At 45.2% G+C, this 25480-nt stretch overlaps 1 protein-coding gene across 1 annotated transcript; it reads left to right on the top strand.

Annotated features, from left to right (window-relative positions):
* Positions 1–1013: 1013 nt before the first annotated feature.
* On the top strand, positions 1014–5918 carry kiss2 (kisspeptin 2). Its single transcript, XM_080207804.1, has 4 exons — positions 1014–1118; positions 1205–1330; positions 2516–2618; positions 5323–5918. The coding sequence occupies exons 2-4, from the start codon at positions 1205–1207 to the stop codon at positions 5613–5615; spliced, it is 522 nt and encodes a 173-aa protein (XP_080063930.1). The 5' UTR covers positions 1014–1118; the 3' UTR covers positions 5616–5918.
* The last annotated feature ends 19562 nt before the right edge of the window (positions 5919–25480 follow it).

Here is a 25480-nt window from a genome sequence, read left to right as displayed (position 1 = left end):
GTTGGTTGGTACGTGACGTCAGACTTCTGTATATTTTTCCCCACGGAAGAAGGTGGAAGAGAGAATGTTTGGGGTGCATGGGGTCCTTAATTATGCTGGCTGCTTTGCCTAGGCAGTGAGAAGTGTAGACAGAGTCAATGGATGGGAGGCTGGTTTGAGTGATAGATTGGGTTATATTCATGACCTTTTATAGTTCCTTATGGTCTTGGGCAGAACAGATGCCATACCAAGCTGTGATACAACTAGAAAGGATATTTTCTATGATGCATCTGTAAAAGTTGGTGAGAGTCATAGCTGACATGCTAAATTTCCTTAGTCTTCTGAGAAAGTAAAAGTGTTGATGGGCTTTGTTATTTATAGTGTCTGCATGGGGACCAGGACAGGATCATGTTGGTGACCTGGACACCTAAAAACTTGAAGCTCTCAGGTCTTTCTACTTCATCCCCACTGATGTAGGGACGTGTTCTCCTTTATTCTTCCTGAAGTCGATGACATTGTTGGCACTTGTTGACATTGAGGAAGAGATTATTGTCGCCGTCCCAGTTCACCAGATTCTCCATCTCATTCCTGTACTCTGTCTCATCATTGTTTGAGATCGACCCACTACGGTGGTGTCATCAGCAAACTTGAAAACCGAGTTGGAGGGGAATTTGGTGTATAAGGAGTATAGTAGGGGGCTGAAAACACAGCCTTGTGGGGCATCTGTGTTGAGGATAATGGTGAAAGAGGTGTTGTTTCCTATCCCTACAGATTGTGGTCTGTGAGTTCGGAAGTTCAGGATCCAGTGGCAGAGGGAGATCCAGGCCACGGAGTTTGGAGATGAGTTCTGTGCTCTCTGACAGCTCTGATATACACTTATATGCAATATCAAATGAAAACCATCTTGAAATGTGACCAAAACCTTTTTTCAAATGTTTGTTTGTAAACTTTTTTTTGTAATGAGTGGAATGTACTGTGGAGTCTGCTGTTTGCTATAATCAGGACTCAGTTCCTTTCTCTTTCAGGTTGCGGAGGGCGAAGAATGGACAACGTTTGAAGATGCACTTTAAGCACCGTCTTATAGACGGAGGATGCTCAAAACCTGATTGTGCAGCGCCGTAACAAAGGTTCTGTGGGAGGTAGCGTCTATTATTATATAATAGATGAGAGAGAGCCTGCATTTCTGGCTTGTTACCCATCAGTGTTTTTCTCTCTCCCCCCATAGATGAGTCATACAGAGGGTGATTTTTGTGAACTCCACGATAACGAATCTCAGGGCAGAGTTAAAAACAACGATCGACAATTCTTAAGCCACAGAGCAGAGAGGCGGCCAGCAGGACATCACAACAGGGTGAGCCGTTCAATTCTCAGGAACCTCAGCTATAACCGACCAAAATGTAGCGACCAGAATCTTGGTTAGCCATTTCTGAACGGGTCAACTAACTGGCATGGTATTACCTCCATCGACTTTCTTTTTTTGTTGTCCTAGCTTGTTTAAAAATGCGATTGTTCATGTGCATTCTTGGGACATGTGTAAAAAGCAGATTGGATAGGAAGGGGACCGGATAGAAAGTTGACAAGGGAATATTTACGGGGTTACATGGACACAGCAGGATTGGGGGAAGCTCTTTCAAAGAGGTGCGATGGGCTGAATGGCCTCCTGCCGTGATGATGAATTAGCCCTGTTGCAAATAGATCTTTGGGGTGTGATCCGTGTCGGGGGAGTGGGGGGGGAGGTGGTGTTGAGAGTGAGCAAACGGCTGCATTGGTAAGCTGCTTTGTAATGCCTTGGGTTTCACAGTATTTAAAATTACTGAGTAAGACCCCATCCGATTTGTAATGTAAACGCAGCCGGGACAGTATAGAGCCTAGTCCCTGTTGGCTGGTTTATCTGCCATTGTGCCATTCAATAATACAGTCCCCAAACTCATGCCTCCAACATGGAAGTAACTTCCAAATGTTCTGAAGGAAATTCCGAAGTTATAAACTCCAGTCCATACTGCATGCAATTTCTAAACTCCCAACATATTAGTATCAGCAGACGGGGAAGCAGATAGATGGAGGACAGCGAGAAGGAAACTGCAGTCCTGTCTTTGGCTAGGACTTCAGTGGGTCACTGGGCTAGGGCTATCTTGGGAGTACTCAGAACTGAGTGCAGGAAGATTGCGTTCAGCTCCCCAAGCAGGGACAGCGCTCGCCACAGCTGGCGGATCTCCATCCCCAGGGAGCCCAGATTCTTTCTCAGCAATGTTGAAATGTGGGTCACCTGAATCATACATTCGGTGTTTTTTTTTTCGCATTTGATTCACGTGGACAGACTGCTAATCATTCCCAAGCATCAACAATCTTCATCTGGAAGGAGAATGTTAACGGGTTTGTGGATCACCATTACCCAGAGCGGCATGAACTCAGTGGGCAGTGGAATATTAGAGGGGAGAGAGTCCCACTTTGCTGTTTGGGTGAGCCCATCCCCTCACGCCGGAGTGGAGAACTTGCAGCGAGCTATCTGAGTGAGCTTTGTGCCTTCTCCCTGCAGATACGTGACATGAGCAGGCTGCTGCTTTTCCTGGCCGTCCTCGCAAGTTGCCAGAATGTATACCTGGGGAAGCCGCTCTCGGGTCAGAAATTCCTCTCTGTGGGTGAGTATTGCGACCCGTTTACACATCAAAGGTTGGCAGATGATCCAGGGAAGAATGGAGCAGTGCAATCTGCAATATTCACAGCGGGGTTTGCAAAGCCGCAGAGATAATTGCTAAAATCTAGAATGCAGCTGGATAGTGCAATATTCAATCTGCAATGTCTATGTGAAATTATGGTTACGTTGTAAAATAAATGTCCAGGCTAAGCGAAGTAGATTCCCCCCACAATCTATAAATACCCTACCCAACTTCGCAACAGCTAAGATCTTTCAATAAGACGAATACAGACGGGATTATTGCTTCATTAAGCACCGTGTGCCTGCTTTATTCGCAAACCCTAACAGTAATATTGGCATTGGAGTAATACCTAACGATTACTGTGTCACCTACCTCCAGTATCAACAGGTTATCCATCAGATCTCTCCTTTAATCATATAAGATAATCGCTCTTTGGCCTTTTGGCTAAGACCAAGCGTCAGATCGAGCCCAAGATGGGGTGCAACGCCTCAACTTGTCAGCTTGGGTCCTGTCTGTCTCTCTTGTGGGCACCATGAATTGGATTCAATTGAAATTTGAATTTGGAGCAAGCGAGGAGTGGATTTGGGTTTCCCTGATCCGTACAGAGCCCTGGCTTTGTAACTTCAAGGATGGAGTAAAAAATATATCTTAAAAAAAAGGCAAATTATTGCAGGTGCTGGAATCTGAAACAAAAACAGAAAATGCTGGTAAACCTCAGCAGGTCTGACAGCATCTGTGGGGAGAGAGTAGAGACAACGTTTTGAGTCTGGATTTAAAAATCCTCCGCTCCTCAAAAGTCGGCTAATATTGGGCCGGCTGAAACCTTCATTCTGTAGATTTTTGTTGAGTAAAGTTACAGTGAGATGTCCAGCAAAGGGGGATAAATGGAGTTCAGATATAGAAGAGCCCTGTTCCCATTCAATGGCCCAATGGGCTGAATGGCCTCTCAATGTTCCCGTGTTTACACTGCTGTTTATAAAGATGTGGAATAGAAGTTGACTAGAGCAGGGGCAGAATACATGGAGCTAGATCATCCCTGGGAGTTTATAGACATGTATTTGTATTTGTCAAATCTACTTAGATTTCGAACTTTAAAATAGTTTACTGGGCGAAAGAAAAACCGATTCAAAGAGAATCATAATCTAATTAACTTTGTTTCTTACAGCTTAATTTTAATCCTGTTTTTGACATATTACTTTTTTTTAATTACACAGCTATCTAAATACTAATGTGAAGGGATGTTGTTTATTATTTATCTGTCACCTAACAATTACATTGGGGATTATATTAATATCATGACAAATGACTGCGGATGCTGGAATCTGAAACACAACAGAAAATGCTGGAAAATCTCAGCAGGCCTGACAGATGGAGAGAGAATAGAGCCAACGTTTGGAGTCAAGATGATCTTTGTTGGGGATTACATTGCTTCTTTACACCCCAGACTCATTCTGTGTTCTGGTCTGAGAGTCTCAGTGTTGTGCTGAGATCAATCCTTACCTTGGCAGCTTGGATTTTTTATGTCTCTCTCTGGTGGAGAACATGGTTTGGAGTTGGGGGCGGCACGGTAGCACAGTGGGTTAGCACTGCTGCTTCACAACTCCAGGGTCCTGGGTTCGATTCCCAGCTTGGGTCACTGTCTGTGTGGAGTTTGCACATTCTCCTCGTGTCTGCGTGGGTTTCCTCCGGGTACTCTGGTTTCCTCCCACAGTCCAAAGATGTGCGGGTTAGGTTGATTGGCCATGCTAAAAAAAATTGTCCCTTAGTGTCCAGGGATGCATAAATTAGAGGGATTAGTGAGTATAATATGTAGGGCCTGGGTGGGACTGTGGTCGGTGCAGACTTGATGGGCCGAAGGGCCTCTTTCTGCACTGTAGGGTTTCTATGATTCAATTTGAATTGGTTTTTCTTTATTATCTATAAGTCGCAAGTAAGGCTTACACTAACACTGAAATGAAGTTACTGTGAAATTCCCCTAGTCGCCACATTCTGGCACCTGTTCAGGTCCATGCGCCCAACCAGCACAACTTTCAGACTGTGGGAGGAAATTGGAGCACCCGGAGGAAACCCATGTAGAGAACGTGCAAACTGCACACAGAGAGACCCGAGCTGGGAATAGAACCCCGGTCCCTGGCGCTGTGAGGCAGTAGTGCTAACCACTGTGCCTCCCTGCTGCTGCAAAGTGATCAAGTACGACGTAGAGAAAGGCACTGCTGAGATTCAAACTCAAAATCTCCTGTTTACTAGGCAGGAGCTTTAACCAACTAAGCTATGGCGCCACAATATCAGGCAAGCTCTCCACTCTGTACATTAGCATTGTAACTTTAATATTTTGTTTTACATATTCTGGTCTGAGATCCATTTCCACCCAATAAAAAGAAACAAAATGCTGGAAAAACTCAGCAGGTCTGGCAGCATCTGTGGAGAGAGAAACTGTCCAAGGATCATTTAGATTGGAAAAATGAACTCTATTTCTCTCTCTACAATCGCTGCCAGACCTGCTGAGTTTTTTCCCCCAGCATTTTCTGTTTATATTTCAGATCTCCAGCCTCCGCAGGAGCTTTTATATAAATGATACAGCATAGAAGGGGTGGGGGGCATTGGGCCCATCTTCTCCATGACAGCCCATGTAATCTCTTCCAATTTTCTCCCCCATGTACTGATACATTTTGACTCCTGGCTGCAGATTCAATGTTCCCGGCCCGTGAGGTTCAATTTCCCAGGAATTCCCATGCGTTGGCTCGGAATGTAGACACCCAGAACTCGTCGGAACAGTCCAGCATGTGCTATTTCATGCAGGAGAGCGACCTGGAGAGCCAGATATCCTGCAAGCTCCGCTTCACCCGGAGCAAGTTTAACTTCAACCCCTTCGGACTCCGCTTTGGCAGAAGAGACGACGCCGGCTCGGTGAACTGGAAGACCCTGATTGTAAACGGCAACAAGCTGCCTTACCTTTGGAAACACAAGGTCCCAACATGAGTCCCAAAACGACCTGGCTGAGTGCGTGGTGGCGGGCTAGATTTTTTTTTGTATGTAAGCGGCTTTCGGTGTACTTTTCGGTTTGATCTAATGCGGTGTGAAAGTGCAGCGCGTTTGGAAACCAGCAGTATTGCGTTGTTACCTGTTCCGTGTTAAATTCAGCACAATTGCATTTTTTTTGTATGACATGTATAATATCATGTAACGCCCTGTCTCTCTCTCTCTACACTATATAAAGGTAGCAGATTTAGACCAATTTGTCCTTCTAATAGCCGCTCGTTTTCAATAAACTCAATTGCGAAATCTTATTTGATCTTATTCTGGACCTTACTTGTTAACTTGTACCAGCGCGGAAGCAAGGTCATTTTGCATTCGGATTTGAATTAAAGTTAACATTAAACCATGGCCAATCTACCTGACGTGCATGAATGAATGAATCAAGGTTAGCTTAAGATTAAAGCTTTTTTTAAAGCTTCTACAGCGTAGAAGGAGCCCATTCGGCCCATCGTGTCTGCACCTTGCCTGAGAATCTTAAACCAAAAGAGCAAAACAAAAATTGCTGGAAAATCTTAGCAGGTCTGGCAACTTCTGTAAGGAGAGAAAAGAGCTGACCTTTCGAGTCCCGACCGCCTTTTGTCAAGTGAGATTGACTGAGATCTTACCCAGACCCACACTCCTCCAGCCACCACCCACCGGGCCCCCTGAACTCAAAATGCAGCTAACCAATACATCTCTGGACATCAAAAGACAATTTAGCATGGCAGATCTACCTAACCCGTGCATCTTTGGACTGTGGGAGGAAATCGGAGCACCCAGAGGAAACCCATGCAAACACAGGGAGAATGTGCAAACTCCACACAGACAGTCACCCAAAGCTGGAATTGAATCTGGTTCCCTGGTGCTGTGAGGCAGTAGCGCTAATCACGGTTAGTTACGTGTTACTGGAGCATGCACATTATATAACTGGCCAAAAAAAAGCTTTAATCTTAAACTAACCTATGGGAGTAGAACTGAGCAACTTAGAGCATACACAAAATGTAAGAGGCTGACTTTGGCTCACTGACCCTGCCTCCCACTGCCCGCTCATTCCCAAATGATTACATTATCATTTGGAAACATTTGTTGGATAATTTTCACACTGTCTTAATGACTAAGAACCTTATATCCTCCCATTTTCAACCACAATCAAAAGGCAGAGAATATCTAAAGCAACAGAAACAAGTGGATCTAAATGTCAAAGGCACTTGCACAGTGCAGAAGTAGGATATTCAGCCCATCAAGTCTGCACTGACTCTCTGCCAGAGTTTTTCATTCAACCCTCTCCCCTTCTCTGTCTCCCTAACCCCATGTATTTATCATGGCTACTCCATCTAACCTAGACATTTTTGGACATGAAGGGGCAATTTAGCATGGCCAATCCATCAAACTACAAATCCATGGACACTGAGGGGCAATTTACCATGGCCGATCTACCTGATCTGCATATCTTTGGACTGCAGGAGGAAACTAGAGCACTCACAGATAAGGGGAGAACTCCATACAGACAGTCACCCAAGGCTGGAATTGAACCTGGGTCCCTAGTACTGTGAGGCAGCAATGCTAACCACTGCCACCACAATATAACTCCAGATCTCACCCTCCCTGATAGAGTTCCTGCTGTTGGGTTTCTGTACTATAATACCCTAGTCTTAGTAACTAATGTCACCATAGATGTATGATTGTGACCACATCCTGTTTGACCTCACCAGAGGTAGTTGAGAATGCAACTTGAGACTGAGAGATAAGGATGTCAATTAGCTCCTTTCAGACTGTCAAAGGTGAGGATGGAGGGAGTAAAATAAGTTTTTTTCATAGAATCCTACAATGCAGAAGAAGGCCATTCAGCCCATCGAGTCTGCATCTACCACAATCCCACTTAGGCCCTATCCCCACAACCCCACGCATTTACCCTAGCTAGTGCCCCTGACACTAAGGGCTAATTTAGCATGGCCAATCGACCTATCTTTGGACTGTGGGAGGAAACCAGAGCAAACTCATGCAGACATGGGGAGAACTATGTAGACAGTGACCCAAGCCAGGAATCGAACCCAGGTCCCTGGCACTGTGAAGCAGCAGTGCTAACCACCGTGCCACCCATTTCTTGAGCAGCTCAGGATTATCCTTGTCAGGGGGCTTTAGCTGATATAAGAGAGACATGAGTAAAGTGTTCCAAGTTGGCAGTGAACAATCAGGATCTATAGCTCTCTGCATGGAAACTGAATATGAATGTTGTCTCCTGTGAGTGGTGAAGTTGGGAAGCTACTGAGCAACTATTATGGACAAAAGGTAATAGGCAGGATATATCAATGGAGAGACTGATGCCTGCGTGGGGACCAGTGGTAGAGGAGGTTGCCAATCAGTGAGGGTCTTGGTGATAATATTTTTGAATAGGGTTGTGAAAAGAGGATTGGAACAAAGGGATATGAAGAAGAGATTAATTCATTCGCAGGATGCATGTGTCTCCAAAGGGGAGTGACCTGAGGCAAAGGTAGAAAGTGGGATTGGCTATAACAGTGGGGGTCAGATAGAAACCTGGGAGTGAGAAACAGGGGACACCGAGTCTGTAGCTAAGTAGGTGCATGAATTAATATACAGAGAACTCAGAGAAGGTTACAACATGAAAAGATTTATAATCACAGGATTGTTATAGTGCCGAAGGAGGCCATTTGGCCCATCGTGTTTGCACTGCTTTCCAAATGAGTATCACGATTTAGTGTCCTACCTTTTCCCATACCCCTGAACATTGTTTCCATTCAAACAAACATCCAGTGCCATCTCAAATGTCTTGACTGAATCTGCCTCTGCCACATTTCCAGGCAGTGCATTCCAAACCCCCACAACTCGCTGTGTGAGAAAGCGTTCAATTTCACAAAAGCTATTTATCTGACGACTATAAACACATGAAAAATAACAGACTGGGAAAGACCGAGTGATCCATCCAGCCCATCTCACAAAATTGTGACATCTACACTCCACCTTCACCTGAAACAATGTAATCTTCCCGGAGAGGTGAAGGAAACAGATAAAAATCCACATGAACTGTGGAAAAAAACTGGAAAATTGGTCTCTGATTTTCTTGGGTGATCAGAAATAATCCTGGAGACCACACTAGCTCCGACTAATGTTACACAGTGTTGTTGCTTGAGGTGTCACAACCAAGGAGCCTTGAATCACAACAGTGATTTACTGAAGGTACAAGTCTAGTTCCATCGAATCCCCGATGCTCATACCTAAGGTTCCCTCCTACCTGAACCCAGAGAATCCCTACAGTGCAGAAGGAAGCGCACTAAACTATCACCTCTCTGAAAGAGAATCTTACCTAAGACCATCTATCCCCCATCCCAGTAATCCTGCACTTTTACCATGGCTAATCCACCTAACCTACACATCTTTGGACTGTGGGGGGAAACCGGAGCACTCAGAGGAAACCCTCGCAGGCATGGGCAGAATGTGCAGACTCCATGCAGACTGTCACCCAAGGCCGCAATTGAACCTGGCACTTTGAGGCAGCTAATCACTGTGCCAGTCTGCCACCTCTTGGCACTGAGATGTCCCTTTTGCCACCGTGCCACCCCTAACACCCAATAGGTGTCGATTTGTGTGCTTCCTCCTTATAGGGCCAATAGGGTCTCATGACCCAGAATCACCGACCCCATAAAGGGATTATGTTGCTACATTCCCCTTAAGTTCTTTCAATATATTACAAACAAACACTCTGATGTACAGATGTATACACTCAAAATAGCATTTGCAAAAGGGGTCATTCAGCAAAGTTCACAAACTCAATCACTCTGCAGTCTTCCAGACTCTTGTGGAGCGACACAGGTCCACAATAAGGTCTCTTAGCTTGGGGTAACCGAGTCTTCAATAGTGGTAGGTAGGTCAAGAGATTCTGAGGTTGAACTAGGGCTGGTACCTTCTTCGTCTGCTCCTGTGGAGAACATAAGGTCCCTCCCGCACTTCAGGCCCACTTGTCTTCTCCCATGAGACTAGGCCTCTGTTCTTTCACTCCCATCAGGGATAGCTGAGCAGACTGGTGCTGGTAAAACATCAGTGCTGACATTGTGCCAATATCTTCACTGCCTCCCTGGTATAGGTTGCCAACATTGCCAAGGTATCGTTGAGTCTCATAGATTGTGGACTTTGCTGCAAATCTTTACAGGTTTGTTCACCTATTACTACAGCCGCAGTACCTCTATTGAGCTCCACAGTTAATGGACATCCATTGACCATAAGAGAGATTTCGATTGGGGGGGGGGGTGTTTTTTTTAACTTTACAATGTTGAGCTTACCAACTTCTCTTTCGAATCTTCTGCAATCTTGCTCCCTCGAGTCTATCGTTTTAGGAACTGGGTGCAAATAATCTGACTCTGCATCTGGCTTGTACGTGATCCTTCCATTTATATCTGAAACAAATGGACTCTACATTTGTATCTGTCTTGGAGATGTTCTCCCCCACAACAATAGCACTCATCAAGGTTGCATGGCTGATGATCTCTGTTCCTTCTCTCGAGCTCCGTTGGGCTCTTGCAACTTGTATTCTGAGTAGCCACCGTTTCCCACCAAAATTTGTCACCTTGTCCTGCACGCTCCGCTCTCTCTCTCTCTGTTTGGTGCTCTCTGTTGCTCGAGCCAATTCAACTGCTCAATCCAGGAAATGTGTTTAGTTTCAGCGAGCAGCCTCTTTTGAATGTTTAAACAGTTAATGCCATATATGAGAAGATCATGTAACGTATCACTTAAAGATGGAGCAAACTCACAGTGTTCGGCCATTTGGTGAAGCCTAGAGACATGAGTAGAAACAGTCTCCCCTGGGTCGCTAATGGCTGGGTGGAATTTATATCTCTGCATAAACACAAAGGATCTGGAATTATAGTGATCCCTTACTAGCGAGGTCCAAGGACTTTGTATCTGGTGCCTCCGGAGATGTAAGGCTTTTCACAAGATTTTAAGTTTGAGGCCCGCAAACTGGGAGTAAAATAACTTTCTGCTTATCTTCAGGCATTATTTCATTGGCTGCAAAAAAAGTATCAATGGATTTTAACGTATTGGCCCCAACTTTCAACTCTGGATCAAACAAGTTAATTTTTCCAAACAGCGACATAGCTACTCAGTTAAGGTTGGCACAATTACCTATTTAAACCTCCTTTGCAGGTTCTTCTTTTAAGGACTCAAACGCCAGCCCTCCCACCACCAACCCCCCCAACCCCCCCCCCCCCCCCCCCCCCAGATGTTGACGTTTCAGTGACTGTCTGCCAATTTAATCTTGTTGTCAGTTCCCCACTGTAAGATATCACAACCAGGGAGCCTTGAATCACAGCAGTGATTTATTGAAGGAAAGCATTGGCTTGTTGGTTTAGGGGTATGATTCTCGCTTTGGGCACCATAATTAGCAAAGTTGTGAGAGCTCCTGCCTTCCAATCCAGGACAAGATATTTGCTGTTGTTTCATATGGGTGGCATGGTGGCGCAGTGGTTAGCAGGGACCCAGGTTCAATTCTGGCCTCGATCACTGTCTGTGTAAAGTTTGCATGTTCTGCCTGTGTCTGCATGGGTTTCTGTTGGGTGCTCTGGTTTCCTCCCCCGGGCTAGGTTGATTGGCTATGCTAAGTTGACCCTAGTGTCAGGGGGATTAACAAGGTAAATGTGAGGAGTTACAGGAATAGGGCCTGGGTGGGATTGTGGTCTGTACAGACTCGATGAGCCTCTTTCCATAGTGTAAGGATTCTATGATCTATGAAAGATAAAACCATCTACAAAGAACTCAACACATGTCCCAGTTCCACCAAACCCCAGGGTCAAACTAAAGGTTCCCTCCTACAAGAACCTGGACCTTAACCTCCTCCAGTTTCCTCCCACAGCCCAAAAGACATGCTGATTAGGTGCATTGCTAAATTGTCCCTCAGTATATCTGAACAGGTGCTGGAGTGTGGCGACTAGGGTATTTTCATAGTAACTTCATTGCAGTGTTAATGTACTGTGACTTTAATAATTAAACTTTAAAAAATTTTAAACTAACACCCAATAGGCAATGGTTCGCGTGCTTCTGCCTGATAGGCCCCAGTAGAGTCCTGTGACCCATGAACACCTGGCCCTTAAAGGGGCCACACTACTACACGCAGTATCTCGGATTGAATACTTCTGTCCTCATGTTACACATTCTCTGTTACTCCCTGTGGTTTTTTTTGTTTCTTATCATTTTCTTTTACTCTTTTCCTGCTTGATTCTCACCATTTCTTGGCCTCTGCCTCTCTGCAGCTGCTCCCTTTGCCAAATTTCATAATCCAGGTGAGATCCCACAGTGTGGTATTGGACAACTGGGATACCCCAAATTGTGATGCCCCGGAGGTGGAAAAATGGACTAGCTTCTGTTCTTTATTCAACCCCCTCTGCTGGCCACAACAAGATTAATGTAAAAAGAATCCTTCCATGTGGCGATTACTTTTTCCCAGACGCAATATTAAAAGAATCAATTTAACCAGGATTTTCTGAGTTAAGGACAGAGTGAATTTATTAACTACTAAAGGCAAGAAAATGGTACAACACATGCATGTACATTCATATAGATTAGAAATGAGTCCAAAGTAATTAAGCAAAATTAAAGCATACAAACCAGCCCTTGATGGTGAGGATGGATGGCTGAGCATTTAGAGACGCTTCTCTTTTTCCCTTTTCAGCTCACACACGCTCAGACACACACACACACTTACATGCCCACTCACAGCCACACACAAACACATGCGCGAGCACGTGCAAGCACACACACACACACACATGCGTACACGTGTAGGCACACACATACACACACTCACGCAGGCACACATACACACACGCATTCTCTCTCTCAGGAGGCAAAATCCACAAATCTGTTTGGAGCGCTATGTACTGGATATTTCTGATGAGATGTTTCTGTTATGAAGCAGAGGTTGATCCCCTCTCTGAGAGCTAACACCTAACCACTCAAAGAGGAGTACCTCACTTTATAATTTGTTAAAAGTGTGCAAAGTGGTACGATCTGTTCTTCTGCAACTTCTAGTGGTTAAATCAAAGTAACTACCTGAGACACTCTCTGTAAAATCAACAAGTAACACTTTATTTAGCTAACTAACAATGAACAGGTTAACCAAACTATTAACAAACCGAATAAAACACTATTCTAATGGAATAGTGTTTAGATAAATACAATTTCCATTTATTAACAAAAAAACAGAAGTTTGGTCACTCTCAAAATTTCAACCAGGCTTGTGGTCCTCCAGAATCTTCTGCCTTATGTGTCTCCAAATGCTTGTGCATGCTCGCATGTGTGCATGTGTGTGCTTGTGCGTACTCATGTGTGTGTGCATGTGTGTGCGCGTGTGTGTGTTTGAGTGTGTGCAAGTTGAAAAGGAAAAAGAGAAACGGGTGTCTAAACGCTCAATTATCCACTCCTTATGCATCAAGGACTGTTTTGTACACTTCAATTTCACTTAATTACCTTGGACTCATTTTTAATCTGTCTTCTGTCTTCTTTCTTCTGTCTAGAATTGCTGTGTTCTTGTGGTATCTTGGATATTCAGATGAGGCTTTGAGCTAAAAGTTACTTGCCATGGCAGAGAGCTGGCTGTCTCTCTGGAGATGAGAGCTGTCTCTTATACCCTTGATGACATACCAATATCCCCATAATAGGATTGATTCTCAGTTTACCAAAACATCAAATTTAAATCTAATAGGCTGCTGTTATCCAAGTGCCTCATTTGCATTGGCTAAAATTCAACAACAGCCTGTTGTCTTGGCAACACTACTGTTTGGCCTTTAATTTAATGTTTCAATCTGTGTACTGCATATGCACCTGCATCTCGTTTTTTTAAAACACTAAGCACAGAGAAAGCACCGCCTTTTTAATAGACAATTTTACAAACACCAACTTCGCAACAATACTCATTTTCCATGATCTCCCATTGTCTCCACTGGAGATGGCAATTAGTTTGTGTATAGTTTGAAAACACCCCTGTCCATTACAGGATGGGGTTGGCTCTCAGAACATAACTCACCACCATTTCAGCAAGGGCTAACTTTATATCCCAAGCCATCTTTGACTTGTATATCCAGTTTTTAAAACTCAAAGGTCTTACTTAAAGTTAAATATTCCCAGATGCAGTTTGGTATTTTTTCTTCATTATTTGTTTAGTTTCTGTTGAAGTTGCAGATGGAATGGAAGATACTCTACTGAGACACATGACCAGGACAAAGCCAAGGGATCTTGTTCGGTGACTTTTTTTTATTCATCAAGAGGCTGTGCCTTCACTGGCTAGGCCAGCATTTATTACTCATCCCTAATTGCCCTTTAGAAAGCGAATGAGCTGTTTTCATAGGTACACCCATGGTTTTATTAGAATTCCAGGATTTTAATTAAGCGAAGGAACAGTAATTATACTTCCAAGTCAGGTTGGTGAGTGGTTTGAAGGGAATGATTCCATGTGCCTGCTGAACATGAGATAACAGATCTAGGAACGTTCAATACTTGATATTCAACAGAAAATTGTACATGTGATAATTTGCATCTTAGAGTTAATTCTTCTTGTTCATTCATTCAACTCTGTAAGCACAAAACTTACCCAAAAATGCACTTGAATAAATTTAGAATAAAACGCGTGAGTAATTTTGGTGGTAACAGCTGGGGTTGACACTTCAATATCATTGATACGATATTTGGGTTGTATTTGGTGGTGTGACTTGCACACAATGATGTCTTGTGTATCACAATTTGTACACAGCTGATCGGAGAGCCTCGTAATCTTCCCAGCAGGATGAAAATAAACATTAAAAAGCCCATGTCAATAGGGAGAAAATCCCTAGGAAAATCCTTGCTAATGTGGCTCGGTGGTCAATGTATCAGAAGGTGTGGATTCAAGTTCCACTCCAAACACCTGCACACAACAATCTAAACCACGATTTCCCAAGTGTTTCTGGCATGGAACCCTTTGGATTTCCCAAGAGTATCGATGGACCCTCTGAGAAACATAAACCACAAAAAAGATTGTTTTTGTTCAATGGGTACCAACATGCAAAAACAAATTCATCAGAGTTTTACCATTTCTTATATGTGATCATTTATTGTAATTAAAAAGCTTTTATTCAACAAATTACTTACGTTTTATCATCTTTTTGTCATTTTAATGGGAGGAGTGATGTTGCTCCTTTTGCTCATAAATTCATTTAACATTAGGAGTACTGCTGGAGAACTGGATTCGCATATCAGAACCCACTCATTCTCTCTCACACACATTCTCACACTTCTCCCTCATTTACACACACTCAATCTCACTTCTCTCATTCTCTCACTTTCGCATGCTCACTCTCACTGTCTCGCTCTCACTCTTACACATACAACACACACACACACATATACATACATGCACTCACACTCTCATCTCTCACTTCACCTCCCCTTTCTCTCACACGCACATTCACCTCTCTCTCTCACACACACGCACACTTTCCTATCTCTGTCACATGCACACTCATCTCTCTTTCTCACACGCACACTCATCTCTCTCTCTCTCACATGCACACTCACCTCTCTCTCTCTCACATGCACACTCACCTCTCTCTCTCTCACACGCATACTCATCTCTGTTCTCACTGACCTACATTGGTTCCTAGTCAGGCAACATCTCGATTTTGGAATTTTCATCTTTGTTTCCAAATCCCTTCATGGTTTCATCCTTTCATAGAAACCATCGAATCTCTACATTGCAGAATGAGGCCACTCGACCCATCGCATTGCACTAACAATAATCCCATCCAGATCCTATGCCTGTTTACTTACTCTGCTAATCCCTCTAACCTATAACATCCCAGGACACTAAGGGTTAATTTAGCATGTCCAATCAATCTAACCCACACAGCTTTGGACTGTGGGAGGAAACCAGAGCACCCGGAGGAAACCCATACAGACACAGGGAGAGTGTGCAAACTCCACACAGACAGTGACCTGAGTCAGGAATTGAACCCGAGTCCCTGGAGCTGGGAGGCAGCAATGCTAACCACTGTGCCACCGTGCCGCTCCTCCATAAACTCAACATGTCAGTGACTCTCCAAGATCGCTGCACTGCTTTAAATCTGATCTCTTACACATCCCCAATTTTAAAGCTCCAACATTGGTGGCTGTATCATCAGTTGACCAAGCTCTGGAATTCCTTGAACCTTGAACCTCTCTGCTCTTTACTTTCCAGACACTCTTTAAAGCTTACATCTTTGAGAAGGTTATAATCATCCAACCTAATAACTCCTAATAAGGCTTGGTGTAATTCCTTGCCTGTGTGAAGGTGCTGAGCTATTGAAGGTGCTGTATTAATGTCGGTTGCAGGACTTGTTGGTGGTGTGTGTGGGCCTTTATGCCCAAGGTCTGTCTAATACAGATTTCAGATGAGCCTGTAATCGTTGAGTAGACTACCCACCTGAAGCAAGCATAAGGCAGCTTAAATATTGGGTTCCACTCAGTGTTAGAACTCGATTTCTACTTCAAGTGCAAGTGGAGTCATAGGTGGACAGACTGGTGAAAAAGGCATTCAGCATGCTAGATTTCATTGGTCAGAACATTGAATACAGGAGTTGGGATGTCTTGTAGAAGTTGTACAAGACATTGGTAAGGCTATACTTAGAATACTGTGTATAATTCTGGTCATCCTATTATAGAAATGATGGGCCCAATTTTCCCACCACGACCCATAACTTTTCTGGCGGGTCTAGTCGGGAGAATTGCGTCATCGGCCTTTTTCCAGGATTTGCCCATGTGCCAGGAACACACGCACATCTCCCAGAGTCGGAGAACAGTCACCGTCAAGGCTGTACTGGAAACCAGCGGGAAGAGAGCTAAGTGATTTGTATCTTTTTTTAATGCAGTTTAAATATGATTTGCATGTGATTATCGGGAACTTGCTGGGCCCGACATCATCTCCCAAACCGCCAGGAGTACTTCATTCTGGCGGGGTTTAGAGTAGATCCCCAAATTCAGGGCACTAGCGGGACCCTGCTGGAATTAAGGGGGGCAATTGGGGTCCCCCAAGGTGTCGGGCAGTGGGGGGTGGTGCCCCCTGGGCATGGGCACCCTGACAGTGCCAGCCTGTGTCTCCTGGCACTGCCCAAAGCAGCGCAACTCAAATCACATAACAGGTTGCCTGGAACTGCAATGAAGCTCAGCACACCTTCCATTCATTTAGCGTTCACACCTTTTGAATCAGATAGTATGGTTTCAGTTTGCGGCATGGTGGCGCTGCTGCCTCAGAGAGCCAGGGACCCGGGTTTTATTCCCGGCTTGGGTCACTATCCGTGCGGAGTCTGCATGTTCTCCCCGTGCCTGCGTGGGTTTCCTCCGGGTGATCCGGTTTCCTCTCACATTCTGAAAGACGTGCTGGTTAAAGGCATTGGCCAAGCTAATATCTTCCTCAGTGTACTTGGACAGGCGCCGGAGTGTGGCGACTAGGGGATTTTCACAGTAACTTCATTGGATGTTCATGTAATCCTATTTGTGACACTCATAAATAAACTTAAAAACCCTTAGGCACCGAGAGAGACCACCAGCAGTGGCACTAAAGACTGGCTCAGTGCTGCAGCCAGAGGAACCACTTCCATGTGTGAGGACACAGCTGCAGTGTTATGTAACTCCCCCCTGTAGTACCAGGTGAGATATATGGATAAGCAACATCCCGAGATCTGGGCACGATGACACTGTAACTCTTGTCAAGGCCAAGCTCATCCTGGTGCCTTTCATCACATCTATTGTACTTCTTAAGCCTGAAATCAAAGGCCTTTCTAACTGTGCTGCTTATCTTGTGCAGAGACTGAATCTTTGAAGCTCTCTCCTTGTCACACAGCACCACGTACTCTGAATACTTTTGCAAGTGTTTTTTCACCTCACTTTCATAAAACTTATTGGATGGGATTTTCCTGCCCTGTGTACCACGGGAATCGTAGGGGGCGGAACAAGGAACATGCAAAGGCCTGTTGGCCTTGGGCACGAATTTCCAGCCTTGGGCCAAGCACAGCTGGAAAACCCCACCCTATATCTTCAAAGAGCGTTCATCTATATGAGGTACACGTTAACTGCATTTTTGTACCCTCACAGACCACCCACTGTACCCTCGCGAACCCAAGGTTGGGAACCACTGCCCTACTTAATTGAGTAGCCAGACAAGAGACCCTTAAAGACTGCTGGTGTCTATTTAATTAACAGGACAACAATTTTTAAAATTTGACTTCTACAGGATGGGAGAAACAGAGGTTCTTCACTTGAGTCTACAAAGGAATCCTGGCCCATTTGAAACCAAGGTCCTCCCCTGAATTGCATCCTCTCCCACACTGTTCCCCCAGACCCAAACTGTTGGCTAACCCAGCCAGGGGATCAGTTCTCTGTTGCCCTGGAATGAGCAAGTTCCACATCAATAAACAGTATCTGGCTGTGTTTTAATTCCATTCCCCAGTACCTCAAAGTATCTTCACAGTGCCAGGGACCCGGGTTCAATTCCAATTTTGGGTGACTGTGTCAATTTTGCAAATTCTGTGGATTTCCTCCAGGTGCTCCAGTTTCTTCCCACACTCCAAAGATGTATGGGTTAGGTGGATTGACCATGCTAAATTGACTCTTATTGTCAGGGGGATTAGCAGTTTTTAAATTTTAAAGTTTATTTATTAGTGTTACAGGTATGTTTACATTAACGCTGTAATAAAGTTACTGTGAAAATCCCCTAGTCACCACATTCCAGTGCTTGTTCGGGTACACTGAAAGAGAATTTAGCATGGCCAATGTACCTAACCAGTACGTCTTTCAGATTGGGGAAGGAAACTGGAGCACCCGGAGGAAACCCACACAGACACAGGGAGAATGTGCAGACTCTGCACAGACAGTGAGTGACGCAAGCTGGAAATTGAACCCGGGTTCCTGGCGCTGTGAGGCAGCAGTGCTAACCACTTGTGCCACCATGGGGTTAAATATGTGGCATTCTGAGGAAACAAGGTAAATATGTGGAGTTATGGGAATAGAGCCTGGTGTGATTGCTGTCAGTGCAGGCTCGATGGGCTGAATGGCCTCTTTCTGCACTGTAGGGATTCTATGATTCTATGATTGATATGGAAACCTAGGCTTAAGGCAAGCCATTCTATAACAAGAGCACATGACTGTAGGGGAGGGTATGGCAGCTAATCTTTATCCTCTCTCCTACTTGTTGCCAAACCTCCATGGCTTCAGAAAAAGGGGGCACGTCATAGAAATCTGGATCAGGATTTGTGGCAAATCTTTCCTGTCCATAGTTATGCCAATGACTCTTTTTAATTAATGTTCCAGCTAAAATCAACCAGCAAAGCACAGACCAGGGAACGAAACATGCAACTTCTTTAAGACCTTAATGGAGGATACACTTACTCACTGAGCCACATCAGTGAAGTGTGGGAGAAGAGGAGGACATGATGACTGTTGCATCATGTTAGCTTATTCAGATCTTGCATTGTTCCATTCTATGGTAGCACTGTGATGATCTGACTAAGTTAGACATTATTTTTAGAGCTAAGTTTTAGCTTGTAGCAATACTTTAAATTGAATTAATTGCCTAGTGAAACATAGGCTAATTTGTAATGGCTGGTTCACTAGATTTAGCTAACAATTATAATAAATTCAGAGGCTCCTGTCCCAGTTTTTTTCCTTAATTGGTTTATCTTTGTCATTTATTAAGGACACCAGCTACAAGGTCACATTGCAGTACACAGTGGCACTTTATGAATGTCACCTTTCGTTAAGATTAGTAGTGACCGCATGGACATGCTTGGTGCAGTTCTGTGAACGATGCTTGGAAGCAAATGGAATGTTCTGACTCACTGTGAATCAGATTACTAACAAGTCCCAACACAGTAGTTTATAGAAAATAAAACAAATCACAAAACACTGAAACATATTAGAAAGAATTTGCTTTCCCCTTTCACGACTTCAAGACGTTCCAGAGCACTTTACAACCAATGGAGTGAAGTATTGTGGGAAATCTGGAGGTCAATTTTAACCTTGAGTTGAAGGTTTGTCAGGTTTAAATACACTCAGTAACACACGGCTCAGGTCTGTATTCGTTTTATTTATTATTGTCAAATGTATTGGGATACAATGAAAATTCACAATACAAACAAAGCATAACATTCATCGAGTACATGGGGAGAAGGAAAGGATAGAGTGGAGGCAGAGGACATTGGTAGGGTGTTAAATTAATATTTCAAATTTGTCTTCACCCATGAGAATGAGGAGGTAGTTAAGGAGCTGGGGGACAGAGACTGTGAGGCTCTAGAGAAAATTATAAGAGGGAGTGATAAGCTGTTGGCAGGCTTAAAAGTGGACAAATCTCCAGGTCTGGATAAATTGTGTTCCAGCTTGTCGTGGGAGGCAAGGGAAGAAATTTCAGGGGCTCTGACCCAAATTTTTAATTCCTTCCTGGCCACCAGGATGTGCCAGAGGATTGCAGAACAGCTAATGTGGTCCCACTATTTCAGAAAGGTTGTAGAGGCAAGCCAGTGAACTACAGACCAGTGAGAAACTAGAGGCATTGGTAGGCTTTTCTAACTGTAGCATCAGCGTGGAGGGACAAGGATCTGAACACCTCGAAACCGCTCAAACCTGTCACTAGAGAGGTAGTGCTTGACAGACTAATGGGACTGAAGGTGGACAAGTCCCCAGGACCGGATGGAATGCATCCCAGGGTTCTGAAAGAATTGGCAGAGGTGATAGTGGATGCCTTAGTAATTATTTACCAAAATTCGCTGGATTCCGGGGAAGTGCCGGAAGATTAGAAAATTGCTAATGTTACACCGCTGTTTAAAAAAGGTAGCAGACAAAAGGCAGGGAATTATAGGCCAGGTAGTTTAACATCTGTAGTTGGAAAAATGCTAGAATCCGTCATCAAAGAAGAAATAGCGAGGCACCTAGAGAAGAATTGTTTGATAGAGCAGACGCAGCACGGATTCGTTAAGGGGAAGTCGTGTTTGGCGAATTCATTGGATTTCTATGAGGATGTGACTAGTGCGGTGGACAGAGGGGAACCGGTGGATGTGGCATTTTTAGATTTCCAAAAGGCATTTGATAAGGTGCCTCATAAAAGGTTGCTACAGAAGGTTAGAGTGCACGGAGTTAGGGGTAAGGTGTTAGCATGGATAGAGGATTGGCTGTCTAATAGGAAGCGGAGACTTGGTATCAATGGGTGCTATTCGGATTGGCGGTTGGTAACTAGTGGAGTGCCGCAGGGATTGGTGCTGGGGCCTCAACTGTTTACCGTTTATATAGATGATCTGGAGGAGGGGGCTGAGTGTAGGGTGACAAAATTTGCTGATGACACAAAGATGAGTGGAAAAGCAAATTGCGCGGAGGGTGTGGAAAGTCTGCAGAGGGATCTGGATAGGCTGAGCGAGTGGGCGAGGAACTGGCAGATGGAGTATAATGTTAGCAAGTGTGAGGTTATCCACTTTGGCAGAAATAATAGTAGGAGGGATTATCATTCAAATGGCGAAAAGCTGCAGCATGCTACGGTGCAGAGGGACCTGGGGGTCCTTGTGCATGAGTCGCAAAAACCCAGTCTGCAGGTGCAGCAGGTGATCAAGAAGGCGAATGGAATGTTGGCCTTTATAGCGAGGGGGATAGAATATAAAAGCAGGGAGGTCTTGCTGCAACTGTACAGGGTACTGGTGAGGCCGCAGCTGGAGTACTGTGTGCAGCTTTGGTCGCCGCACTTGCGGAAGGATATATTGGCCTTGGAGGGAGTGCAGAGGAGGTTCACTAGGCTGATACCGGAAATGAGGGGGTTGGACGATGAAGAGAGACTGAATAGACTGGGTCTGTACTTGTTGGAGTTTAGAAGGATGAGGGGGGATTTTATAGAGACGTATAAGATAATGAAAGGGTTGGATAGGGTAGAGGTAGAGAAATTCTTCCCGCTTAGAAAGGATAGCAGAACTAGAGGGCACAGCCTCAAGATAAGGCGGGGGCAATTTAGATCAGAGTTGAGGAGGAACTTCTTCACTCAAAGGGTGGTGAATCTCTGGAATTCTCTGCCTGTTGAAGTGGTGGAGGCTACCTCGCTAAATATATTTAAGTCAAGGGTAGATAGGTTTTTGATAGACAGTAGAATTAAGGGTTATGGGGAGAAAGCGGGAAAGTAGAATTGATCCACTTCAGATCAGCCATTATCTTATTGAATGGCGGGGCAGGTTTGAAGGGCTAGATGGCCTACTCCTGCCCCTATTTCTTATGTTCTTATGTTCAAACATTTCCATTTCATTATCACCTTTGATGTAGACAGTTCACTCCTGAGCCTCACTTCAATGTTGCTGATCCAATTCCTTCCCAATCTGGACAAGCTGGGTGACCTTCAATCTCTGCAGGCTTGTAGGCAAAAGATGGAGAGAGATTTCGGAACGGTCACTTGGGAGGGAAAGTAGGTGCAGCCTTGTGTGAGTGAAGGCCGATACATTCCTTGTGGAGTTCAAAGGACATCTCTGTCCTTTCTAACAACTGTCAGCCTGCTGCAGCTTAGTGGGAAAGACCAATACTGTGTTCCCCTTTGAAATTGACAGCATCTTTCAAACTTGTGACCTCTACCACTGGCTGTCGGAGGACAAGGGCAGCAGATGCATGGGAAGAGCACCACTTCAAGTTCCCCTCCAAGTCACACACTATCCTCACTTGGAACTATATCACTGTTCCTTCACTGTTGCTGGGTCAAAATCCTCAATCTCTTCCCCGAACAGCACTGTGGTCATGCTTACACCTGACAGGCTGCAAAATTCAAGAAAATAGCTCACCACCACCTCCTCAAGGGCAATTATGGATGGGCAATACATGCTGGTCTAGCAAGAGATATAAGAACATAAGAACATAAGAAATAGGAGCAGGAGTAGGCCATCTGGCCCTTCGAGCCTGCCCCGCCATTCAATAAGATCATGGCTGATCTGTCGTGGCTCAGTTCCACTTTCCCGCCCTCTCCCCATAACCCTTAATCCCCTCTCTTATCAAAAACCCATCAACCCGCTTCTTAAAAATATTTAGCGAGGCAGCCTCCACCACTTCAACGGGCAGAGAATTCCAGAGATTCACCACCCTTTGAGTGAAGAAGTTCCTCCTCAACTCCGTTCTGAACCGCCCCCCCTTTATCTTGAGGCTGTGCCCCCTAGTCCTACTGTCTTTTTTGAGCGGGAAGAGTCTTTCCACCTCTATCCTATCCATCCCATTCATCATCTTATACGTCTCAATGAGATCTCCCCTCATTCTTCTAAACTCTAATGAGTACAAGCCTAGTTTATTCAGCCTCTCCTCATAGCTCAACCCCCTCAACTCCGGTATCAGCCTAGTAAACCTCCTCTGCACTCCCTCCAAGGCCAAAATATCCTTGCGCAGGTGCGGCGCCCAAAACTGCACACAGTACTCCAGCTGCGGCCTCACCAATGCCCTATACAGCTGCAGCAAGACCTCCCTACTTTTATATTCAATTCCCCTCGCTATGAAGGCCAGCATCCCATTCGCCTTCCTGACCACCTGCTGCACCTGCAGGCTGGGTTTTTGCGACTCATGCACAAGGACCCCGAGGTCCCTCTGCACCGTCGCCTGCTGCAGTTTTTCGCCACGTAAGTAATAGTCCTTCCTACCATTCTTCCTACCAAAGTGGACCACCTCACACTTGCCAACATTAAATTCCATTTGCCATTTCCTGGCCCATTCGCCCAGCCTATCTAGATCCTTCTGCAGACTCTCCACACCCTCCGCACAATTTGCCTTTCCCCCAATCTTGGTGTCATCAGCAAATTTCGACACCCTACACTCGGTTCCCTCCTCCAGATCATCTATATAAATGGTAAATAGCTGAGGCCCCAGCACCGACCCCTGGGGCACCCCACTAGTCACCAACCGCCAATCCGAATAGCACCCATTGACCCCCACTCTCTGCCTCCTATTTGACAACCAATCCTCTATCCACGCTAACACCCTACCCCCAACTCCATGTCCTCTGACCTTCTGCAGTAACCTCTTGTGAGGTACCTTATCAAACGCCTTCTGAAAATCCAGAAAGACCACATCCACCGGCTCTCCTCTATCCACCGCCCTAGACACATCCTCATAGAACTCCAGTAAATTTGTCAGACACGACTTCCCTTTAATGAAACCGTGTTGCGTCTGCTCTATCAAGCAATTCCCTTCAAGATGCCTCGCAATTTCCTCCTTAATGACGGATTCTAACATTTTACCTACCACAGACGTTAAACTAACCGGCCTGTAATTCCCCGCCTTTTGCCTGGCACCCTTCTTAAACAACGGCGTAACATTAGCCGTTTTCCAATCCTCCGGCACTTCCCCGGAATCCAGCGACGTCTGGAAAATAACCACCAAGGCATCCACTATCACCTCCGCCATTTCTTTCAGAACCCTCGGATGCATTCCATCCGGTCCTGGGGACTTGTCCACAATCAGCCCCTCCAGTCTGTCACGCACCACCTCTCTAGTAACAGTAATGTCATTAAGACCCTCCAGTCCTACCACCTTTCCATCGCTAACACCCGGCAAATTATTCACGTCCTCCTCCGTGAAGACAGAAACAAAAAAGTTATTCAAGACCTTAGCCATATCCCCATCCCCTACCACTAGGTCCCCTTTCTCATCCGCTAAGGGACCAACGTTCACCCTAGCCAGCCTCTTCCTTTTTATATATTTATAAAATCTCTTGCTATCCTTTTTTATATTAAGCGCTAGCCCAGCTTCATAGCTTCTTCTACCCTCCTTTATCAACTTTTTTGTCAATCTTTGTTGACATTTAAACCTTTCCCAATCCTCTTCTCGCCCACTGCTCTTAGCTACTCTAAATTCCTCCGCTTTTAATTTAACACTTTCCTTCACCTCCTTCGTTATCCACGGCTTATTACCTCTCTTCCTACTGTCCTTTTTAACCATCGGAATAAATTTCTGCTGAGCACCAAGAAAGATCTCCTTAAAGATCCTCCACTGCTCCTCAGCAGACCTACCTTCCAACGCGCTCCCCCAGTCCACATTCGCCAATTCTTCTCTCATCCTACCATACTCCCCTCTATTCAAACAAAGGACACGTGTCCGGGAACCCACTTTCTCCTCCTCCACCTGCAACAGAAACTCCACCATACAATGATCACTCTCTCCAAGAGGATCCTTCACCTCAAGGTCCCTAATTCTACCCGCCTCATTACATAGCACCAGATCCAAGATAGCTCGCTCCCTCGTCGGCTCCAACACACACTGTTCCAGGAAACTATCCCGGCAGCATTCCAAGAACTCCTCCTCGAGCCCACCTCGTCCAACATGGGTCGACCAATCAATATGCAGATTGAAATCCCCCATAACTACTGCCGTCCCATTCCTGCACGCCGCACTTATTTGCGCGTTAACAGCCCGCCCCACCTCCAGATCATTATTCGGGGGCCTATAGACGACACCCACCAGCGTCTTCCTCCCTTTGCTGTTCCTAATCTCCACCCACAACGATTCCACTTTCTGCTCTTTGGCTCCGATATCATCCCTTGCTACCACCTTGATGCTGTCCTTAATCAGCAGAGCTACGCCACCCCCTCTTTCCTCCTGCCTATCCTTCCTAAACACTTGATAGCCCTGTACATTCATCTCCCAGTCCCTGTCACCTTGCAGCCACGTCTCTGTAATGGCCACCAGGTCGTATCCATTTGTGTCGATCTGCGCCACCAGCTCATCCACTTTATTCCGAATGCTTCGTGCATTCAGATAAAGCGCTTTCATCCCAGCCTTCTTCTGGACCCTATTTGCCGTAACGCCACCACTTGGGACATCCT

This window comes from Carcharhinus amblyrhynchos, chromosome 19 (genome assembly GCF_965287045.1).
Source record: "Carcharhinus amblyrhynchos chromosome 19, sCarAmb.v2.hapA, whole genome shotgun sequence".
Taxonomy (NCBI): Eukaryota; Metazoa; Chordata; class Chondrichthyes; order Carcharhiniformes; family Carcharhinidae; genus Carcharhinus; species Carcharhinus amblyrhynchos.
The sequence above is the reverse complement of the archived record's forward strand: the minus strand, read 5'-3'. Positions and strand labels throughout refer to the sequence as shown.

Coding starts and splice junctions, on each gene's coding strand:
- kiss2 (XM_080207804.1), top strand. CDS start 1,205: ATGAGTCATACAGAGGGTGATTTTTGTGAACTCCACGATAACGAATCT. Junction 1,331..2,515: donor CAGCAGGACATCACAACAGG/GTGAGCCGTTCA, acceptor TTCTCCCTGCAG/ATACGTGACATGAGCAGGCT. Junction 2,619..5,322: donor TCAGAAATTCCTCTCTGTGG/GTGAGTATTGCG, acceptor TCCTGGCTGCAG/ATTCAATGTTCCCGGCCCGT.